Source organism: Melanotaenia boesemani, chromosome 17, assembly GCF_017639745.1.
Source record: "Melanotaenia boesemani isolate fMelBoe1 chromosome 17, fMelBoe1.pri, whole genome shotgun sequence".
Taxonomy (NCBI): domain Eukaryota; kingdom Metazoa; phylum Chordata; class Actinopteri; order Atheriniformes; family Melanotaeniidae; genus Melanotaenia; species Melanotaenia boesemani.
Genome location: NC_055698.1, coordinates 32663104 through 32686681, shown reverse-complemented (window position 1 = coordinate 32686681; position 23578 = coordinate 32663104). Strand labels below are relative to the sequence as shown.

General features: G+C 45.2%; 1 protein-coding gene across 4 annotated transcripts in view; it reads right to left on the bottom strand.

The window, feature by feature from the left end:
* Positions 1-23578, bottom strand: part of hivep1 (HIVEP zinc finger 1) — a 57064-nt gene that overhangs the window by 1754 nt on the left and 31732 nt on the right. For all 4 annotated transcript variants that reach the window (XM_042011933.1, XM_042011935.1, XM_042011934.1 and 1 more), the window contains exons 3-8: positions 14279-14332; positions 5463-11056; positions 4774-4901; positions 4523-4698; positions 2721-2822; positions 1299-1786 (exon numbers count right to left, since the gene is read on the bottom strand). In XM_042011933.1, coding sequence (XP_041867867.1) covers positions 1299-1786; positions 2721-2822; positions 4523-4698; positions 4774-4901; positions 5463-11056; positions 14279-14332 — 6542 coding nt within the window. The remainder of the gene's footprint in view (positions 1-1298; positions 1787-2720; positions 2823-4522; positions 4699-4773; positions 4902-5462; positions 11057-14278; positions 14333-23578) is intronic.

Sequence of the window (23578 nt, the reverse complement as noted above, 5' to 3'; positions counted from 1 at the left end):
CGTTTTATATTCCAGTGTGGATTGTTAAAAGCAGTTTGTCAGATGAAGCAGAGTTTACATAATGGACCAATGATAAGATGCCCTCATCAGTAACGTCGTATCACCGTCTAATGTCATCAGTCCAAATATCCACAGCGCTGTCCTCGTCGGCAGATACGAAGTATTAAGGAATCACAATAAAGTCTGCGCCGCAACACATAAAACATCGTCTAGATTAGTTTATAGCTGTGGTTGTCCTGTAGGTGGCAGTGGAGATTAAACATGTGTCCCCTGGTGTTTGACACAACTACCTGTAGTGTCTCATCTCTCTACCAACCAACATGGTTCGAAATAGCCGACATGTTGTTCTATTTGGCGACAAATTGTTCAGCATCCATATTTTCCAAGGTCCTTTCATTACCTTCCACCATCAAAAGACAACTCCATGTCTTCTAGTGCAGCAGCCGTCGGCATCAGCACGTCTGTTTGTGGCCTGAAGGACTGTTTTTATACAGGTAACTAGGCCTAGGATTTTAATCAATTCAAATCAAATAAATCCAATATCGATTAATTTTTTTTTATACGTCGTTTCCGGTAACGTGACCCTACTCTTGCGTGACTTACCGAGACTCTGCGAGATTTTAGCATATATACACAAATCTGGTTTGTTGTGTGTCGCCTCCGTCCAATCAGCTTCTCTTGCTGAGATGATGTCACATTCAGATGTTTTCATTCACCAGTGTAGATTACATCCATCTATAGTTTTTTGCAGCATATTACCGCTCACATTAGCAACTAATGCTAACAGGCACCGTCACGTTCAACAACAGGAAGTGATGTCACCACACACGTATGGTCATGTTTCCTCCAAGCGTCACCCTCCATCGGTAAGATGTGAAGCCTATGCGGCTGGGCATAGGAATGGGCGGAGCCTCCGTAGGTTTCTGAAGAGCTTAAATGAAGCTCATTGGACGGTTCCCATCGCATTTTGTCATTTCCGGAAAATCCAAAAATGGGCAAAGAGGGGGAGCTGATAGCTTTTCATTTCATTTGTAGATGATAATATCAAATACTTTTTTAAAGCCAAGAATCTGGATTTCCGGCTATTTCTCTTGTCATCATTAAGTAATGTCACCTCGGCTTCTTTCTCACATTTTAGTATAATCTCACTTGCGTTTCTTTCTTTAAATAAAGTTTATTTGATTTACTCACTCTCAAGACTTTCAGCAGCTTGGTTGACGTGCTGCCATGCAGGACTCAAAGGGAGGGGGGGACGGAAAGGACAGAAAGGAAGTGGACAGAGAGAAGGAGGGTCTCACCTGGCCCAGCTTGGAGCTTTGGCCTGGAACTGGGGGGCTAAAGGGAACATCAAAGTCGGGGTAGTCGATGGACATCTGCCTGCAGGGCGACACAGGGCTCATCATGTGGACCGACTCCGGGTCGGAGGTGTAGGAGTCGGAGGTGGCGGGTGGAGGGGAAGCAGGGAGGGGGGCCGGACTGCAGCAGGACCCTGACACCTGCTTGCTGAGGGACACGGGGCTCATCATGAGGTCAGAGTCTGAGGGGTGGGGGACAGGGAGGGACACGGAGCTGATGGACATCTGAGCGAGGAGCGCGCTCGGAGGAACCTCAGTGTCTCTGGAGGGGATGTGCTGTGGGCTGGCGGACACCGACGGGTTGGTGGACAGACCCGACTCCGCCTGGCTGTCCTCCTCTTCCTCCTCATCGTTCTCCTCATCATCAGGGCCATCAGAGTCGTCTCCATCTGAATCCGCACGGTCAGCGCTGCTCACGTGACTCCGGTCTCCTGATTAGAACAGAAACCAGAACAACATGAACACTTAGGACCCAAAATTAGTTTGACTTTTTTTTTATTGTAGAAGTTTAATCCCAGAATAAACCAGCCTGCATCAGACATGATGTTTCTCAGCTGTCAGATTCTGAGGCCAAAATGATGTAAAATGAATGTATGAATAGATTTAGCAGCTTAAAGGTCGACCAGAAGAAGAAAGCAGAATTTATTACTAACAGAACTTTGTAGAAATAACACACAGATCTCTGATTGGTGGAAAGTCTGACAGGAAGTGGCTTCATCATCATGTCCAGGTCTAAATAGAGGTCTCTTAGCAACATAGTAGTGATGGTGATGTTTTTTATGATAAAATGTGATAAATAATGCTGTTATCATGGATCATTGTGGATTTTTGTGGACTGTGGAAAACTTCTGTAGACCAGCTAAAGGGTAGCTATCCATCACATTACCCCACAGAGATACACACCACCGCTCCTGGTGGTGGAAGAGATGGACCTCAGGGAGACCTGCTGGAGGTTTAAGGGTTAAATCATTCCTAAAGTGGAAACACACGGCGTTTGAGATGTTCTGTGCTACAGAACTCTGCCCCCTCGCCTGTCCACCCCTCAGCTCCGTCGCAGGCGTAGGAGGAAAAACAAACTCGGACCACAGAGCGTTTTTAGACAGCTTCTCTCTCTTTCTAAAATTAGATGCAGCAATTTCCTCTGTAAACGCTGCGCCTGGCGCCCACACAAGCTCCCAGTTATCCAAGGCAGAGGCTGCTTTTAGAATTTCTAATTAGACCGAAGGAAAGTGATTGATCCACATAGCAACAGAGCATCTCACTCCGGCAACATGAAAAATTCTGGAAAAAAGGTTCGGAGAGTAACAGATAAGTTAACAAAGCTGTGATTTTCCACTGTGTTCCCCTGCAAGGAAGGCATCGTACCAGAGTCCTCTGCATCCTGGTCCTCGATGACCCCCTCAGGAACCCCCATCTCCATGCACTTCTTCCTATGGGCCTTGGATTTCATGTGCTTGGTCAGGTTTCCTGCAAACAGAGAAGCAGTGAGGTGGGCAGAGCTGGAACAGAAGGACTTTACATAAGAGCGAGCGCTGGTCGGGAACGCTGCACGGAAAGGGTGAGTAAGTGATGGAGACATTTTTAAATTAACGTGGGCTGCTGACACCGAGCACCGCTCTGCAGTGAGGCGTGGGAAGGCGAGTTCGATAGAGAGCGGTGAATCATACCGTCTTAGAGACGGAGGAGCAACGTCTTTAATTTCCCAGCCGGGAAGAGGCAGCATTCCGGTCAGGAAGAGTTTCAGCTTAGAGAGACAGAATTCCAGAGTCTGAAGCTGCAGGTTGAGCAGGAAAAAGATCCAACAATCAGATTAACTCTGACCCAGATTTACAGCAGATGGTTCCAGATATCAGGAACTCAACTGATGGGCATTTCTCAGATTTAAAGATTAAATCTTTCCTGGATAATGTAGAAAGATTTTTATTCTATTCTACAGTCGTTTAGCAGACGTTTCCTCCAAAGCGACTTACATCTGAGAGAAAGAACACAAGCCAGAAATCAGCCAGGAGGGACGTCATCCTGAAGTTGTAGTCAGACTGCTGGGAGTCCAGTTGGACCCAGGTGCTGTCATGTAGAGCATTTTTCCCTTCCCCTCCCTACAATAGTTTAAATTTGTTTAAATACAAACATCACAATTTCATCACAACATTATCTTGGGCATAAATGCAGCAGCTTCTTCAGTACCTGGTGGAGCCAAAGTGCTGGACAAATCTTTCTACCTCATTCTGAGTAGAAGAGTTAAGCTAAGTGTGGAAATGCTCCTTAAACAACTGAGTCTTTAGCTTGCTTTTAAAAGTGGATAAGGACTCTGCGGATCGGACGGAGGTTGGTAGATGGTTCCACCACCGGGGAACAACAGAGGAGAAGAGTCTAGCTACTGATGTGGCTCCACCTTGTGGTGGGAGCACTAGGCGTCTTTCACTGGCAGAACGTAACTGTGGAGAGGGAGTGTAGCTCTGGATTAAGGAGTGGAGGTAGACCGGAGCCGTTTGGGTTATTGTTTTGTAAGCCAGAAGCAGAGCTTTGAATCTGATGCGCTGCAACTGGAAGCCATAACGTCACATAGATTTGTTTTTTAGGTTTCTAGAGCTGAACTGACATCTAAACCGTAGAAATATTCAGACGTCTTGCATCCTGAATATCATCAGTTATTTTTGGTTTGTTTGATATGAGCCTTTAAAAGCTGCATGACTGGAAACAACCGAAGATGATGCACCAGTCGGGTAAAACCCAAAAGATACAAGCAGCTTTCCGGGGAAATGTCTGGTTTCTCAACAGTCCGATAAAACGTCTAGAACAGGGGTAGCCAACGTTTGTCCTCGAGGGCACCAATCCAGCAGGTTTTCCAGATTTCCGTGCTCCAACACACCTGACTTAAACTAACGAGTCATTGTGAAGATCCTTATAGGCTGTTGGATCCATTTAATTTGAGTCAGGTGTGCTGGAGCAGGGAAATCTGGAAAACCTGCCGGATTGGTGCCCTCGAGGACCGACGTTGGCTACCCCTGGTCTAGAAGCTGACATACCATCCGTCCTCTGATTGGACAGTTTGGAGTTTTACGTGCAGTTTTTTTTTAGCTGAATTTCTCTTGTAAATTTGGCAGCTTGGTTCAGCCACCACCCACGCATTAATTATTAAAATTAAGACACATTTCACAGATTCTGACCTTTGGTCTTGAAGGAGAAGTTGCAGTGGACACAGTGGTACGGCCGCACGTCCGAGTGGGTTCGGATGTGTTTGCGCAGCATGCTGGGTTTCTTACAGCGAATCCCACATTCCTCACAGATGTATTTCCCTCGTCCACGGCCGCGTACGTACACATACTCCTCGTTAGACTTGTATCTGTTGGTTTGCAGGGTCACATGATCAAACTAATGTTAACTGGTCAAAAGTCAAATTAACTCTTCTAAATCTTACCCGCCATCGAATATTTTGACCCGTCGCGGCTCTATTGATGGCAGAGTGTCTGAATCATTGCTGGTCTGAGGTTCTGGTTGTACTTTACTTCTGGTTTCAGCAGATCCAGACTTGTGTGTCACTGGCACCTACAGGGAGAGGACATATTTATAGATTCATTCACTCTGTTTACATGAACATTAAAAAATTCATTATTATCTAATTTCTGGTGTTATCAGATTATTAAGTGGTCATCGTAATCGGATTATGAGAAATCAGAACAACACACCAAGATTTCTCCCCCTACTCCAATGTTTTCATGCATTTAGACCCTTGTATCTGATTTATTTTTTACATCTGCTCATGTCCAAAAAATTGTGTTGCTTCCATTAAAAAGACAGAACACAAAAGAAATCGTGTTAGACTACACACTTAAATGTCTAACAGCCTGTTAGCTTCCACATTAGCACAGCTAACCCTAAGGCTGCAGGTGTCACTGTGCTCAACAAAGACCGGATGTTTAGGAAATAACGGGAAGCTACATCACTACATACGTACTCCGAAAGAAATTTGACTGACTGGCAAAAGGCTTTTTAAAATTTCACATTTCAGAAGTGCATGTAGACGCGTCAGATCTGATTATTACAATAACCTGATCCTGTCATGTAAACAAGCTCACTGATCTGGTTTGATAAGGGTTAAAAACTCACCCTGGGCATGACGTCCTTCAGTTTGCCTGAGTAGGACAAGATGTCCGACTTCCCGTCAGTTCTGATGGCTGATGTGTAGTGGATCTTCTTGGAGCTCTGCTTGGAGTCGAACAGAGACATGACCACCTTGGTGGGCAGCCCAAGCGGGTTAGGGTTGTTGGAGCAGACTGTCCAGACGGTATATGCTGACGTCTTCAGGTCCGTCTGTTGGACGTGAAGCGGCTTCCTTTTCATCAGGAAACACCAGGTGAAGGTGGTGGCGGTCTTGAGGCTGGGGAAGGACAGGCGGTGGGTGTCCTTGGTGTTCACCACAGACACAGATGTGGTCAGTTTTACCTGGGCGGCATGGAAACTGGACGGTCGTATCAGCGATTTGGCCGGAGTCCATCTCTGCTCCTCAGCTTTCTCTTGAGGTTTCAGGGTGGCGTTAGCCTGCAGAGAGGCCACCTGACTCCCCGGTGGAGTGTTTAGAACCAGACCTGCCTCCTCAGGATTTTGTTTTTCCAGCCCTGCAGCATCAGGTGACATGGGTTTGATATCATCTGAGTCCTTGTCCTCGTCTGGTTTGACGTCCGGCAGAGGCGGTGCCTCGGTCTCGATGGGACTGTCCACTGGCTCTGTTGTGCAGACCTGCCTGACCAGCATCAGCTTTCGCTGCCGCGTCACCTCGGACATCTTTGAGTTGAGGTAACTGACTGACCTGCCGTCAGTCAGGCAGGCCACACCATGCTCGTCTTTGGCCCTTTTCTGGTGTTTTTCCATGTAGATGTCCAGACTGTTGGCGGGGGACAACATGCGTTTACTGGAAGCGGTGGGCTCCTGCTGAGGATACAGTGTCACCGAGGCCAGTTTCTGTAGGGAGCCCAGAGATGGAGGCTGATCTACACTCCGGTCTTTCTTGACGTCGGCCTCCACGCTGTGAGCCGAAGCTGTTTTACTGGACAGAGAGGATGCAGGGTGCATTTGCTCATGGGTGATCAGGATCTGTGGCAGTGGAACGACACCCGATTGGTTCTGATCAAATGGGTCCTTTAGCAGTTCGCCTGACAAAACAACGGTCTGTGTCTTAATGTCAGAGGTCTGCTGACTGGCAACATAGACATTCTGGATTCCATCAGATGGTTTGGAGATGCTCAGAACAGGATTGGCGATGGGAATTGTTAATATTGGCAAAGCTATCTGAGCTGCCTGCGTGCTGGAGAAGGAAAACGTTTGTCTGGCTCTCAGAGCGGGACACTGTAGTTGGTATTTGGGCACAAAGCATTTCTTTTCCTCAGAGGGACTTGATCTGTTGTGGACATTCTCACGACAAACCGAGATCTGGCTAAGCGGCTGTTGAATCTTTTGGCAAATCTGAACCCTTGAAGTTTGATGCCAGGGGTGAGGAAGGCCGTGGATCTGAGGCTGCTGAGTGGGGCTGCCCAGGTTAATGCTCTGCACCATCTGCTCATCGTGTTGCAGCGGCGTCGCTGCTGCATGGAGGACAAACGGCTGAGCCACGGGATGTCTGCTGGCAATGTGAATCTGCTGGGATCGACTCTTGGTGAAGGAGCTGATATTTGTGATGAGAGATTTGTCTAAAGGTTTTCGAACAGGCTGCTGGCTTTCCGGGCCGATCTTTAAAGACATCTGCCGCACTAACGGCCCACGTCTTCGCTCAATTAGTGGCACCTGGGCAGCTTGGGGCAGTTGTCCAGTCTTTGGCTGACCAACAGGTGACAAAGATCTACTCGGAGACACGCTACCACAGTCAAAGGATTTGCTACGATAGTCACATGAAATCTCCACAGAGGGCTGAGTACAGCTGATCTGCTCAGATGCGGCTCGTCTCATCATTCCAGGCACGCCGAGGGTGTTGAAGGCAGTGGACAAACCCTGAGGCTCTTGGATTTTACTGGGACCCTCTGCTCTGGATGGGCTCTCTGATCGAGACAGTTCTTCCCTGTCAAAAGAGGCAGAGATGCTGGAACAACGCGAGAGGCTGCTGTCCCTGCTGAGGCTGCGGGACAGGCTGGACTCGAAGCTGGACTCGCCTGAAGAATGCTCCATCTGAGCTAGGCGAATTCTCTTCTTCTTCGGGGGGAGTTTTTCTGCAGGTAACTTTGAAAGACTTTCGCTTCTCTGAGGCCAGCTGAACTGATCTGCAGGCTTGTCCGCCGGCTCAGTGGGCTGTGCTTCGTGCTCCCTGTCTGAGTCCTCTGTGACCAGAATCTCAGGAACCTGGATGTTACTTTGACGGACAAGGCGAGACTGATGGACGGGCGTGGAGTTGGCACTGACGGCGCCATCGCTACCCTGCTCCTTCCTTTGTTTTCCGTACTCAACAGCAGTGGGTTTGGACATTTTTTCATGGTAGGTGTCGGCTGTGACACCTGCTGGCCTGTCTGTGTTGGGTTTGTTTGGAGAATCCTTCTCCATACCGTCAGCAGGAGAGATCCTGTCCACAGACTCCGCCTCGAACGAGTTTGGTCTGCTCAGAGAGTTGGTGTGTCTGATGACTGAGGTGCCGCTGCCCTGCCTTTGCAGCTCAGCCTTGTTGGAGCTGCTGATCTGAGTCTCTCGTATCGGGGACAGTCTGGAATCCACCGTGTTCATCCCTCGTGCTACAAGCTGGACCTGAGGTAGCGTTGACTGGTTGTTTTTGGGCTGGATGTCTATCAGACCATGCTGAGGAAAGGTTCCGTGTGTTGGAGCTATCTGGGACGCAAAGTTAACTGAACATGGAGGAATGGTGTCAGTCGGAGACTGGTCGTCCTCATCGCCAACACTTTTCATTTTCCTCCTCTTCCTGATTGATGTCTGCTGATCCGAGATCCCTGACCCACTCGATCTCTCAATAACGGGCTGCTGGATGCTGATGTAAAAAACATCCTGCTCAGCTTCTTTCACAGCCACATGTTTGTTCTTCGGGCCATGAAGCTCAGAGCAGTAGAATTTCTTGTGAGTTTCAAAATTCTCCAACTTTCTGTACCGATTCCGACACGTTTCACATTCGTACATGGTGCCTTTGTTCTGCTGGGGCTTCCTGGTTCTGTCTGGACCGTGTTCAAACGATCTGCTCCTCTGCACCAGCTCTGTGGAGCTGCTCGGCCCGTGGTAGCCCTCATCCATGGAGCGAACGGTCGGGAGCCCGTGCCCTTCATTGGTGGAAAAGTCCTCCACTGCTTTCTGTCTGACCAGAGTACGAGAATGGATGGCAACATTTGGGGTTGGTGGGGCGGAGGAGAACACATCGTCATTAAGCAAGCTGATTTTGTCATCAAATGATTGACAGACTCTCAGTGGGTGGGGGACGGGGGGGACGTTAAGGGGAAGAGCAGAGTGTCCGGGTGTCGTCGGCATCGAGTTGCTCCTTGTAATAGGCAGACAGTCCATTGGGGGGTACTGAGTGGGAACGGAGAGGAGAAACACTGGCTTGGACTTGTCTGTGGGGGTGAATGGAGATTTGGGAATGTCCGAGCTGGAACTGGACCTCCTTCCTGGAGGTTTCAGATCAAACTGAAACGAGTCTTTAAATATGTACGACTTAGGGGAATCTATGCTGCCTCTCCTGGAGAGGGAGGTCCTCCGAGGCTTCACGCTGTCCAGCTGCTTGTTGTCCACTACAGCCTCGTTATCAGAGATCAACTTGGAGATGCGCTCTTCCAGAGAGCGTGCACTGGCCTCTAACGGCGGCCGCATCGGTCTCTCTGTGGGCCGTGGTCTATGCTCAGCTGCTACATGCATCACTGTGGCAACCACATGAGGGACACTGGGAAGAGGAGTCTTTGTGATGTCTGTGTCTCCTGGTGGAGTTATCTTTACAAAGGGACTGGGAGGGCTCATGGCCTGATCTGCACTCTCAGAGCGGGAGAAGTATCCAGAGTCTGTGCTTCCCAAACTCCGGGGGCTGAGCAGACACTTGGGCTGCTGCTGCTGAGAGAAGTCCGTCGCTTGCTGCCGCTGAAGCTGAGCATGCCCACTCAGCAGAGGGGGCTTACACTGCTGGTCTTCATCCTCGCTTACGGTGTCCAGCGAGGGATTCGTACCGTCCACCTCCCTCAGAGACGACAGGACTGTGATACTTGATCTCAGGTTGGCGGTCTGGAACTCCCGTTGTCGCTGTGCAGCGGCTTGCTCAGGTGCTGCACCTGTAACCCGTGGACTGTCAGCCCTCAGTGGAGACACGTTAACTGGATACACAACGACTTTTGGAAGCGCTGCTGTGACTTTTGGCTCATGGGCCCTCTGACCTGGGGACGATTTCACCAGTGAGTCTCCCTCCGCCGAGGTCGTACCTGCGCTCTGTAAACTGTTTTCAGTTGAAGCTGCCATGCAGCTCTGCAAGGAGTCAGGGTCCAGGTCTGCAGCGCTACCCTCTTCATCGCTGTCCCCGCTCTCCTCGGCCTCCGAGTGTGTCCCCGTGGCTTTGTCTGATTCTTGAGACAGAGACCCTCCTCCGGACTCAGAGCGTGCAATGAGCCCCAGCTTTATGGCGTGAGCGTGGGACTTCTTGTGCTTATACAAGTTGCTCTTGGTTTTGAAGGAGAATCCGCAGGTGATGCAGGGATACGGTCTTTCTCCAGTGTGGGACCGGATATGTTTCAGCAGCACACTGGGTTTAGCACAGGCCCGTTTGCAGTATTCACACACATACTTTCCCAGCTTCTTGGGCTTTTGCTCCTTGGATACCTGCTCAGCACCAAAGTTCATGATATTGGTCATTGGCACATGGCTGCTGCCAGGCGTCATTGGGACCTGAATGGCACTGGGAACACTGGCAGAGAGGGAATGGCATGTGTGCACCACTGGCGGTTGGCTTTGTGGCAGAGTGTTGGAGTCCGATGGAGCCGGAGCGTGAGTTATAGCCGGTGGTCCGGGGTTAAAGTTCATGTGCAAACTAGACTTTTCTGGATTAGAAGCAACAGACATAAAATGCGGCGATGTTCCCGGTGTGGACGTCCGCGCGCCCCCCTGCAGCGCTGCTGCAATCCCAATGAAGTTACCTTGTTTGTCGATGTAATAGGTCTGCATGTGCGGCGGTTGGGTCTGCAGACCCACAGTGACAGCTGGCAGTGCTGTGACCTCCCCGCTGGGTTTACTAATGGCCTGAACTGAGTTCTTCCTCTCAGCCAGCGTGCTGAAGTCGGGCTCCATGGCTCTCAGCAGGACATCGAGGGGAGCACTGCTGCTGTAAGAACCTCCCTCCAGGCTTCGCTCGCGGGTATTGCTGTCTTTAGGCCGAGAGTCTTCAGCAGCGGTCTGTAAACTGTCCTCACTTTCTGATTGCTTGGGCGATGGAGAAGCTGTTTCCTCCGGCTTCACCCTCTCAGCTTCAGAGGAACGTGGCCCCTGGTCTGGGGACTCTGCAACTGGCTGGACATACTGGAACTCTGTTTTCCTGCTGGGGGACGCTGAAGGATTGTGGGAGGGACTGTTGGAGGAGGAGGAGCGGGAAGGTGTTGTTTCTTTGGATGATGATTCGTGAACAGCATCACATGATTTCGACTGCAGGGGCTTCTTCACCGGAGATTTGGGAATTTTTTTCAGCTGATTCTCTGCAACAACCTTTTTCCTCTTCAGGCCTTTGATGTCTGCAGCTCTGCGACCGCTCTCTGTAGACAGAAACACAAATACACAAGTCTAATTTATGGGTATCAAGATTTTAAATGTGTAGATGTTTGCCAGTAGACCTGTTTTCTGATCAGCTGATGAGAATGAATTCAAACCAAAAATCCTTTAACTTTAGTGAAGAATTACAACGTGACAGCCTATCAGTGCTGAGATGATCCTGGTGTGACCGGCAGTGAGAATCAGTGGAATATTTTCTAAATGAATATAACAGAGTTAACGTAGCCATTTGTGGGTCACATCTGTCGACAAACATGAAAAAGATCAACATGGAAAAAGCAAAGCTGCAGGATGATTATATATAATATAAAATAAATTACATTAAAGTTATTAAAGTTATTTTATAATATATATATATATTTTTTAATTAATTGGCTGATTATTCACTTATCAGATTTTTTTTCTGCCAAATATTGCAATCGGCATCAGCTTCGAAAGATCCATTTCGGTCTCGAAAGTAATAATTATGTAAACATTTTTATACATCAATTTTATTTATAAAAGTACTTTTAATTTGGTTTTATTTTATATTTATTTCATTTTAATTTTTAGTTTTAATTTTATTTATTTAAATTCATTTAGCAACACAAAACATAAAAGCATTAAAGATGCACCAGATTTTACATAAAACATAAAAATAAATGACTTCAGTAAATGCAGAAAAAAGAATTATTAAACCGTCTTTGTTCTTCATGACGTTAAAAACCTGGAACATTATTTTAATTCTAACCTAAAAGCTGTCAGATGAACAATGATTTTCATTGACAGAAACATCTGTGGGTGTTCGGAGCTGCTGTTACATAACACCGAAATCACTTCATCAACTTCTTCTGTGGTTTTTAAACAGCGGACTAACGGGGTCTGACTAACACACAAGGCCCACTCATCATTACATAAACACACACTCAGCTCTTCCTCCTCATTTTCCCCAAATGCCAACCAGCCGATCAGAAAACCAAGCTGTGACCTGGTGGCAGCGCTCAGCAGCCTCGTGGTTCCAGGCCCGGTTACATAAGACCCGCAGAGCCCTGCCACAGTTTCCTGGCTCGTGTTGGTATTTCCCAGGATGAGGTCAGGGTTCCTTCGAGGCCGGCTGGCATGATGACATGCGGCTCACATGACTTCATCTCTTCCACACACACACTGTAAATAAGCTAAACTTTTACTAAAAGCCTCTAGTTTTCCATCAGCAATCAGCTGAGGAAACAGCTGATTGGTTCAGGCCGATTCTCTTTCTAATGACGCTTAAACCTTCAGCTGAACTCTGGTCTGCAGGTTCAGCTTTTACACAAAAACCCGTTAACAGGCCCACCCTCGGCTTTCTAATCACCTGTCTTAAAAACCCGTTTATGATGTTCACGAAGTCGTTCTTCTGAGGGAAGGAACTTTAATTATCCTGGGGTTGGATTCTCCGTCATCCTTTAAAAGTCATTGAAATACTAAAATTATTCCATTTACAGAACTTCTAACGAAAAAAAAAAAATAATAATAATAATAATTTTTGCTTTTCCCCACATCAAATATTGCATCACTAGCTGGTCATCTCCAGGGAGAACTCGTCTTAAAAAAAGTTCTTTAAAAAGCTCGAATTTCATTATTTTATATCCTGAGACAAAAAATTCATAGTTTCCAGAATTTTATTCATCTCACATTTTGATCTGTTGATTTTATTTTTTAAACAGAGACCCGACTGGGCTACCGGGACCACTGTGAGGGGGAACCTCGTGCTACCGGGACCATCGTGAGGGGGAACTTCGTGCTACCGGGACCATCGTGGGGTGGAACCTCGTGCTACCGGGATCACCGTGAGGGGGAACCTCGTGCTACCGGGACCACCGTGAGGGGGAACTTCGTGCTACCGGGACCATCGTGGGGTGGAACCTTGTGCTACCGGGACCATCGTGGGGTGGAACCTCGTGCTACTGGGACCACCGTGAGGGGGAACCTCGTGCTACCGGGACCATCGTGGGGTGGAACCTTGTGCTACCGGGACCATCGTGGGGTGGAACCTCGTGCTACTGGGACCACCGTGAGGGGGAACCTCGTGCTACCGGGACCATCGTGGGGTGGAACCTTGTGCTACCGGGACCATCGTGGGGTGGAACCTCGTGCTACCGGGACCACCGTGAGGTGGAACCTTGTGCTACCGGGACCATCGTGGGGTGGAACCTCGTGCTACCGGGACCACCGTGAGGGGGAACCTCGTGCTACCGGGACCACCGTGAGGGGGAATCTCGTGCTACCGGGACCACTGTGAGGGGGGAACCTCGTGCTACCGGGACCACCGTGAGGGGGAACTTCGTGCTACCGGGATCATCGTTGGCTGGAACCTTGTGCTACTGGCACCACCGGGAGGGGGAACCTCGTGCTACCGGGACCACTGTGAGGAGGAACTTCGTGCTACCGGGACCATCGTGGGGTGGAACCTCATGCTACCGGGACCACTGTGAGGAGGAACTTCGTGCTACCGGGACCATCATGGGGTGGAACCTCATGCTACCGGGACCACTGTGAGGGGGAACTTCGTGCTACCGGGACCATTGTGGGGTGGAACCTCGTGCTACCGGGACCACTGTGAGGGGGGAACCTCGTGCTACCGGGACCACAGTGGGGTGAAACCTCGTGCTACCGGGACCACTGTGAGGGGGGAACCTCGTGCTACCGGGACCACAGTGGGGTGGAACCTCGTGCTACCGGGATCACCGTGAGGGGGGAAACTCGTAGTACCTCCTTTGTTTTTAAGCTTCATCTCAAACTAGAATTACAGGATGGTGGGGTCTGTGATCATCAATCTTTTTAAATTCTGTTATATTTATTTTTTCATTTATGTCTTCGTTTTATCTGAAATGGTTTTTGGTTTTTATGACATGTTCTTCCCGCCTCAGGACTTCATGCAGAGAACCATTTTATCAATAATTCGGCAGGTTTTGATGTTCATTAACTTGCGCCGTCCCAGTAAACTAAAGATAATAAAAACTTCCCAGCTCTGTCCAGTTTTCTTTTTTAACTAAAAGAATAATAAAGCATCTTCAGACAGAACGGAGCCTCTAAAATCCAGTAAAACATCCAGATGTTCCTCAGCAGCTGCTTCTGCCTCCAGTTTCAGCTCCACGGAAACGAGCCGGACCAGATCACCAAAAACCTTTTTTTTTTTTTAGCGAACCAGATGTTGAGATGTGAGACTAAAAGAGTAAAGGCTGCCTCACCTTTCTGCGAATCTTTCGGTTCTTTCAGCTCTTTCTGTGCCTCTTCGATTTTATCTGAAACAGAAGAGAAAACATTTTCAACCAGAGGACGGAGCTGAGTGACGCAGCGATGAGGACGCTTCCCGCCTGGCTGCAGCAGGATGCACCGGACAGCGTGGGGGGTCAGTTCCTCCACTCAGGCCACGAGCTGCTTTCTGTCGGCCATGTGTGCGGGTGGGAGGTGATGCAGCCGCTGTTACTGTGATCAATATTCATCATATCTGCTGCCTCGGGTTTACAGCACACAGGGACGTTCAGCAGATGAACTTCCAAACAACAACTTATTTACAAAGAAATATAAACAATGATTTTTACACCATACGGAGAAGACGGGCCTTAAAAACAAACCCGGGATATTATTATTATAGAAGCATATTGTGTGTATTATATATTTATAGGCAGCCATTTGGGTGTTTATGGTACACCTGCCCCCCCAAAAGAAGATTTCCATACTTTCCAGTGTAGTTGTCTTTATTTCCAAAGTAAATTCTTACCATTAACCCTCAAGTTTAATTTACTACCGTCTAAAGTCTTTATGGACAAAGACGTCCACTTCCAAAGAAAACTGGTAATCTGATTACTTAATGTCCTCTTTGTTGTTGTCTATACTTTTTTAGGACAAAAATGTCCCATAAACTCACTATAAGCCAACATAATTTAATATAACAGCTGTCGTAAATAATTATTCATTCTGTAATGTCAGAGGTTCATTTTCTAGATAAATAGTAAAACTTGTGATTTTTATTCTTCGCCACTAAAATCAGCTTCATTTCAGGCCTGAACGTAAAAAAACTGAACTTTAAAATTTGTCAAGAGACTTTATGAAGAATTGTTCCATGTGCAGAACACGGTGAAACTGATGGTCCGATCGAGATGAAAAATGATCCCAAAGGGATTAAAATGGGCATCTGGGAAATACTGAATAAACTAAGATGAAGTGGGACAAAGAAAATGACATATCCAGAATATTTTATTGACAACTGTGGTGATAATTATGACATGAAGGAAGTAGTAAATGGAATGAAGAACTTTTTTATTAACGTTGGACCAGAGTTGGCAGCAAATATTCCAGATCATGTAAAAGACGCTGTGAGTGGATCATTGATAAGGATTCATCCTCATTCAATCTTCCTCTCAGCCGTGGACGAGCTGGAGGTGAAATCTGTTGTCATGACATGTAAAAACAAACTGTCTACTGGTTGATGGTATTGATATGGTATTAATAAAGAGGTACTGATTGCATTTTAAAGCCACTAACTTGTATTTGTAATTTATTGTTCCAAACTGGCTCATTCCCACAGAAATGGAAAATAACTAAAGTAATACCGATATTTAAGCAAGGGAACAAACATCAGTACACAAACTACCGGCCAGTGTAACTCCTCCCACAATTCTCAAAAATACTAGAAAACCTTTTTAACAAAAGACTAGAAAACTTCCTGAATAAATATGAATTACTGAACTACAGTCAATATGGATTTAGAGCAAAGAGTTCGACATCATTCGAATTAATGGAAGCAGTGGAAATAATAAATAATGCATTGGATCGAGGAAAGCATGCAGCTGCTATATTCATAGATTGTAGAAAAGCATTTGACGCCATAAATCAAACTACACTTCTCAATAAACTGCAACTGTATGGCGTTGGGGGAGCGGCGTTGAGCTGGATTACTAGGTATTTATCTGAAAGACAACAGTTTGTGAAGATGGGAGATCATGTCTGGCTGTGTGGAGATTGCCTGTGGTGTCCCCCAGGGGCCAGTATTGGGCCCCAAATTTTTAACATATACATAAATTATATATTTCAAGTCTCTAAGTTGCTAAAATTAATATTATTTGCAGATGATACAAATATCTTTCTTTCTGGAAAGGATTATAAGGAGCTAGTTATTACTATAAATAATGAATTAGAAAAATTAAAAAATGGATTGATAACAAATTATCACTGAATATAGGAAAAACTAAGGCAACGGTCTTTGGTAATTATAAAAAGAAAGATGATATAACATACGCATAAATTAAATTATTGAATATGTAAAAGAAATAAAGTTTTTGTAGTGATACTAGATAATAAAATTAGTTGGATTCTCACATCAAACAAATAGAAAATAAAATGGCAAAAAATATCTCGATCATAAATACAATGAAGCAGGTCCTGGATTACAAATCACTATATTCTTTATCGTTCACTAATAGTACCTTACTTAGTATACTGTATAGAGGTCTGGGGCAATGATTTTAAGAAAACACTTTATTCGTTATTAATATTACAAAAAAGGGCAATCTGTGTTATACATAAGGTCAGTTATCTGGATCATACAAAACCTCTGTTTTTACAATCCAAATTACTAAAACTCCAGGACCTGGTTAATTATCACGCAGCACAGATTATGTTTAAAGCAGGAACTTATTACCATAAACAGAAGCTTTTCAGCCAGAGAGGTGGGGGTATAATTTACGAGGGACACAGTTTTTAAAATGCCCTCGGTGAGAAGCAGCAGGAAAAGTTTTTGTGTGTCAGTCTGTGGGTCAAACTGTGGACCAGGATGGGGGAAGAACACAGGCGGTCTCCAAATATACAAATATTTAAATCAGTATATAAAGAGATATTTGATTGGTACAGAAGTGGTCTGGAATAGATGGAGTATCTCTCTAATAATTATTGTTGTAATTGTTGCTATTTTTATTGCTGTTATTGTTATTATTGTTATTACTGAATAACTCCATTATAATTGATTATTTAAGCTTATAGATTATGTAACATAATAAGGATAATATTATTGATATATTATTACTATTATTACTGTAATGTTGTTAGCGCGATGATTAGTTATTACATAGTTTCATGATAAAAACATTTTCCATAGGGAGATAACGATTGTATGGACTGAATGTTGTAACGTAGCACAGCTGTTTCTATGGAAATGTTTAGCGACTGGTAGCGGTAGAGAGAATGTGATATAATATACGGCGGTGGGGTTATATAAGCTTTTGCTTCCACCCACTCCTTTGGAACCTTTTGTTTTCATTTTTGGTGATGTATTTTTATGAATGTTTTCTTACAGATCAGCAGCACTTTCACAAAAACACTGGAAAACATGAGTAAAACAAGGACCAAACAATAGATTTACCACCACGACAAACCAGGATCATTCTGACATTTACAGAGCGTCACTGAACATGTCAGAAGCTCAGAAATCACAAACCTGTTATTTTTGTTTTGTAGCATAGTTACGGCCAGCAGCATCTCTGCACCATCGACATGAAGCAATATTTATAACTTTAAATATGCCATGACTATGATTATTATTGATGATTAGCTTAATTTTCTTGGTGCAGGTGGTGGGAGCAGCGACTATAGTATAAATATTCAAAAAACTACTTGTTTTAAAATTCTACATGTAAATATATTGATATAATACAATAATATGAAAAACAAATTTTATATATATATATATATATGTGTATATATATATATACACATATATATATATATATACACATATACACACACACATACATACATATATATATATTTATAGTTTATATATCTTATCTGATGTTAAATGAATCTTTAGATAGATGCAAATTTTCCAGCATACAGACGACTTTTTTCTCTTGGCTTTGTTGTTATATTGGAATTAACAGTTTTAACTACTTGTTCAAAATAAAGATGTAATATATAAAATGAATAATATATAATAATATATCAATCTGAAAATGAAACAAGCTCCTGCAGAGCTGCTGGAGAGCAGAGATTGGGTCGGTCCTGCAGCCCGTGCGATTCACAGCACCGTGCAGGGAAACTGGAGCGGGCCTCAGAGGATGATGTCATGATGTGTTATAGTAGACACGCCCCTCTCCATCCATGGCACACGCCAGCCATTACATAACCCCACCCCACCCATGCAGAACCACGGCAACAGCAACAGTGTTTACGGGCAGACGGAGGTATGCAGCTCTGTTTACATATGAACAGCCACGTGAACGCCCTGGGTATCAACAAGGAGTCGCTGTGTTTTCCTGGCAACAGAAGCAGCCTGATGGGATTCCTCCAAACGAAGAGGATCCCCCTGAGTTTCCTCTTGTAAGCCACCACATTCCTGCACAGCTGAATTTACTGAGTGAAACTGGATAACAATGGGACGTTGTCATGGTGACTGGACCAGAAACAGTTTCCCTCGCCTTGTATTAACCAGAGTTTTTACTGATTTTCCATCAGAATAAAGAAGAGAGAAGTTTCAACCCTGGAAAATAAAATTTCTACCACGTTTTCATTCGTCAGATCAGATCATATTTGTGTTCATCTTCTTTTACCTGCTGTTTCTGTTGCTATGAGCTTATTTTCCGCCTCCAAAAACCTGATTTGAGCTTAAATGTTCAGATTTGGAGGTGACATAAAATCATATACACTGTAAATTAATTAAAGAAAATCTGTCTTAGTGTTCAGGACAGAGCGACCTGCCCCCCCACCCCAGAAGACGTCCTGCATGGAAAATATTTCAAATGTTCTGAACTTCTCCTTAGTGGAGATGAACATAAAACCCAGGAATGAATCCGACCGATCAGCCTGTCTTTGATGTGAAAGTGGATGAAATGATCAGTAAAGCTGCTGCTGTTCAGCCGAACGTCTCAGATCCACAAACACCAGTGTCTGAAGTCAGCTTCTGCTTTACCACCATCAGACCGGCGGACCTCGAGGCGGGTCCTCATGGGACAGGAAGCCGCTCTCCTTCCAGGAAGTGAAGTTGAACAGATTTATGTCTAATCTTCTAAACAGAAATGTAGTTTTAAGCTTGTAGAAGCTGAGTTAACAGCAGAGTTTTTCCCTCCAAACTAACAGATTAAAGCCTCCTGGTGGGATGAAACATGATCCAGGTGTGATGGAGGAGGACGTCTCAGCCTGTAAATCAGGACATAAAGAAATCCATCCAACATGTTTCAGCTCCAGCAGGAGAACCAGCAGCTGGTGAGGGGGACCAGGTCTGTCCTGGGCTGTCTTCTGGACTCAGTGGAGGACGTTGGCTAAGTGAACATCCATCATGACCAACACCTCTCACCCCTGTATCAGCCTCTGGGTGACTTTTATGTCCTGGTTGTAAAAAGGAGCGTTTCCTTCGTCCCACTGCTGTCAGACTCTTTAATGAGTACAAATAACTTTATTCCACAGGACGCTGAGACGTCCCCAGCGTGGGACAAATAGTCTTATCTCTGTTTATGCCAAAGTAAAGGAAACGTTCAGTAACTGGTTAAATGATGCTGATGTTTCACCAACATAAAGGCCCATTTATGCTTGACTCAGAAGACGGATACGCAGATGGACGGACAGTTTCGTCCGTCTCCTGCGTCGGTTATGTACGTAATTTGTTCGTTTTCAGGGAGTTTAGCTATCCGTCGCTTGACGCAGAATACCACCAGAAATCGCTGACACGTGAACAGAGAAAGAAACAAACCAGAGAAGAAAAAGAGGATCAGGAAGGGAACAAAAAAGCAGAAGAAGAATGAAGACGAGCACAACTGTAGAATAGAGACTATATGCGAGTGTTTAGGGTGTGTCGGGCGGTTGGAAACAACTTTAGAGTGACACATTACGGCTACCAACCAGGGTCAAGACTCAGAAGTCAATGCTGAACTCAGCACTGCCCACTTGTGGATGAAGTGACTTATTACCCATGGAAACAAAAACCAAGCGGCAGCCTCCGCCGGTAAAAAGTGAAGCCTAAGTACAACAAACTGCAGTTCCCCCCTCGTCCACTAGGGGCTCCAAAACAGAGCAAACCCCCATAGACTCCCGTGTTAAAAAGACCAACTTCACAGCAGAAATAAACATGTTTAAAGCCTGGTATAAAAATCCATTTTAGGATTAATAGGTCAAGTTTAACTTCATGACAACTGTGAGGGGGATGAGTTTTTTCTAACGCATCCATTTGGACGTTATTTAATCTTGAAATTTGGGATAATTAGAGATGTGTCCTTTTGATTGACAGGTATCCAACATCCGCAGAAAGTAAGGAGTGTCGCACAACCGCGGTTTTAAGCTGGCACCACCCACCTTCACAGCTCCACTTCTTTGCCCATTTTTGGATTTTCTGGGAATGACGACACATGTGACGCTGCCAAGATGGCTTCAATTCAGCTTCCCACTGTTCCAGGTTCTTTATGTGTCAAACAGCAGCTGGAAGTCAAAGCTAGACAGATGTTTGCTGCTTTCTAAAGAAATGTTCAAAAGCATTTGTATAATGTCGTTTCCAGAAAGAAGCCTCCTAAGTCCAGGTAGAGGTCCTGGTCCAGGTAGAGGTCCTGGAGCCTTTCATCTGATTTCTCTGAGGTAATATGAAGGATTTATTTATTCTGTTAACAGACGAGGAGATTTAGATGGAATTTACTTTGTTCTATTATTTATGTAAATAGTGTTCATGCAGCTATTTCTGCTACTAAAACTGGATTTTAGTTTTAAGGTTGACGTTCTGGATCACAGAATCCGGTTTGTCTGACAGGATAAAGCTAGTATGAAGAAATAAAGGAAATATTTCCAGATCTGCCTCTTCTTCTGGTTTAGACTTACTCATCAGCTGACGTCCTCCAGCCTCGTCAAACCAAACCTGGCCTCACAGAAACACCTCAGCTCCCACTCCACACTGGTTACCGTAGCACCCTGGGTGATTGACAGCCGCCGCCTGCTTCCTGTCTTTAGTCAGTTTGATGAGACACCTCCGTCGGGGGCGTGGACCAGCAGGATCTGGGTCTCACTCTGCAGGACAAAATGTTCGCGTCTCACTCAGGACGAACTCTCAGCTGCTCCTCTGGTTTGGGAAATAAGAAGTGAACACACACACACGCTGTGTCAACACCAGCAGTCAGTGTGTTTCCGGCCAATCAGCTGCAGCTGGGCGGGGCCTCCGCTGCTGTTTCCTCAGAACTATGTGACGAGGAGGGGAATTCCTGTAAGGCCCGGGAGGAGGTGGGACGTCACTGAAACCGGCTCCAGCACCTCCAGGGGATCCTCCTCCTGGCCCCCTCCCTGCTGGAGGGGGAGGAATCTGCAGCCGAGGAGGAGGAGGAGGAGGAAGAACGACCTCTGGACCCACAGCTGCTGTTTCACTTCCTTTTTGACGATGAGGCTGCAGCTCAACGTTTGTTTTGTTTTCAGTTCCTGATTGGACATTTAAAACTTTATCTAAACCGTTTTATGTGATGTTTCACATTTACTTCCAGAAACTGATAGAAAAACATGACAGATTCAGATCATTTCATTAGTTTTTCATCATTTAATGACATGATCTCACTATTTTTATTTAAAAATATGCACATTGACTTATTTAACTTACATGTTGAGAAGCTGGGTATTTTCTTTCTATTTTTTGTCTTTAAATAAACTAAAAAATGATTTACTTTGATGTATTGTTGTTGTTTTCAACTTTTTATTTTTTCATTGAGGAAAAAAAATATATATATAAAAATATTACAGATTAATGTTTTAACTTGTTTTTGATCAACTTCAGTTCTTATAAAAAAAAGTCCAAATATTTATTTATTCTAATTATTTAATTGGTTACATGCCAATTTAATGACGCAATGTTACTGTTTTTATTTAAATAAAATAAACTGTAAATGCCTTTATGTGGGAAGCTGAGTCTTTTTTTTAAAGATCAGTCTTTAAATGTAGTAAATATTACTAAAAACATTTATTTTGATGCACATTCTGTGTTTCTTGCTGCATCAGATATAAAAATTAATACTCTTTTGGGTCCTTAGAGGACAAACAAAGCCTCTCCCCCCAAAAAATAAACTCAAAAAACATTACAGATGAAATCTTTAGTTTTTAGTATATTTAAAATGATATATATATATATATATATATATATATATAGATATGTATATATGTATATATATATATATACATATATACATATATATATATACATAAGGGAAAATGCCCTCCGAGGAGGACATTATCCCGCTTATAAAATGGTCACTTAAGAAAGAAAAAAATATAAATACATTATTAATGCGTTAATGTAGTTGTTTACCGGTAAAATCGTAAGTTTTTCACAAGAACAAGCTGAGTGAACTATTTCGTTGTGACGCGTTGCCAAGGTAACCGGCTCTGACACAGAACCTGCAGCTCGGTCGGTCAGCTGTTGTATTAGACCTGATCAGTGGAGGGAAGGGAGATGATTGGTTAACGTTATGTTACATGACACACACATTTCAGAAGGCGGGTGCAGCTCTTACAACTGGTGTGTGTCCAGAGGATGATGCAACATTTTATTTCAGACAAAGTCCACAGATCGTTTCCTACATCGTTTTTATTATAGAAATATTATCCACCATTCACTCTGATCATTAAATGTGTATCAAGCACGTAGGTTTATCCTAAATGGTTTTGTAATGTTATCCACCTTTCACTCTGTAAATATGTAAGTAAGGTAACCAAGACAGAAAAACAGGCGACAACCTTTTTAAAATTAAATGTAACATTGCTGTTCATCATGACATTTCATAAAGATACTGGCATGTCCATAGTGGCGTTGCTGGTTTAACGTATGTGGACTCTGACCGCTGCTGGTTTAACGTTTGTGGACCCTGACAGCTGCTGGTTTAACGTATGTGGACCCTGACAGCTGCTGGTTTAACGTATGTGGACCCTGACAGCTGCTGGTTTAACGTCTGTGGACCCTGACAGCTGCTGGTTTAACGTTTGTGGACCCTGACAGCTGCTGGTTTAACGTATGTGGACCCTGACAGCTGCTGGTTTAACGTCTGTGGACCCTGGCCGCTGCTGGTTTAACGTATGTGGACCCTGACCGCTGCTGGTTTAACGTATGTGGACCCTGATCGCTGCTGGTTTAACGTCTGTGGACCCTGGCCGCTGCTGGTTTAACGTATGTGGACCCTGACCGCTGCTGGTTTAACGTATGTGGACCCTGACCGCTGCTGGTTTAACGTATGTGGACCCTGATCGCTGCTGGTTTAACGTCTGTGGACTCTGATCGCTGCTGGTTTAACGTCTGTGGACCCTGGCCGCTGCTGGTTTAACGTCTGTGGACCCTGGCCGCTGCTGGTTTAACGTATGTGGACCCTGACCGCTGCTGGTTTAACGTATGTGGACCCTGATCGCTGCTGGTTTAACGTCTGTGGACTCTGATCGCTGCTGGTTTAACGTCTGTGGACCCTGGCCGCTGCTGGTTTAACGTCTGTGGACCCTGACCGCTGCTGGTTTAACGTATGTGGACCCTGGCCGCTGCTGGTTTAACGTAT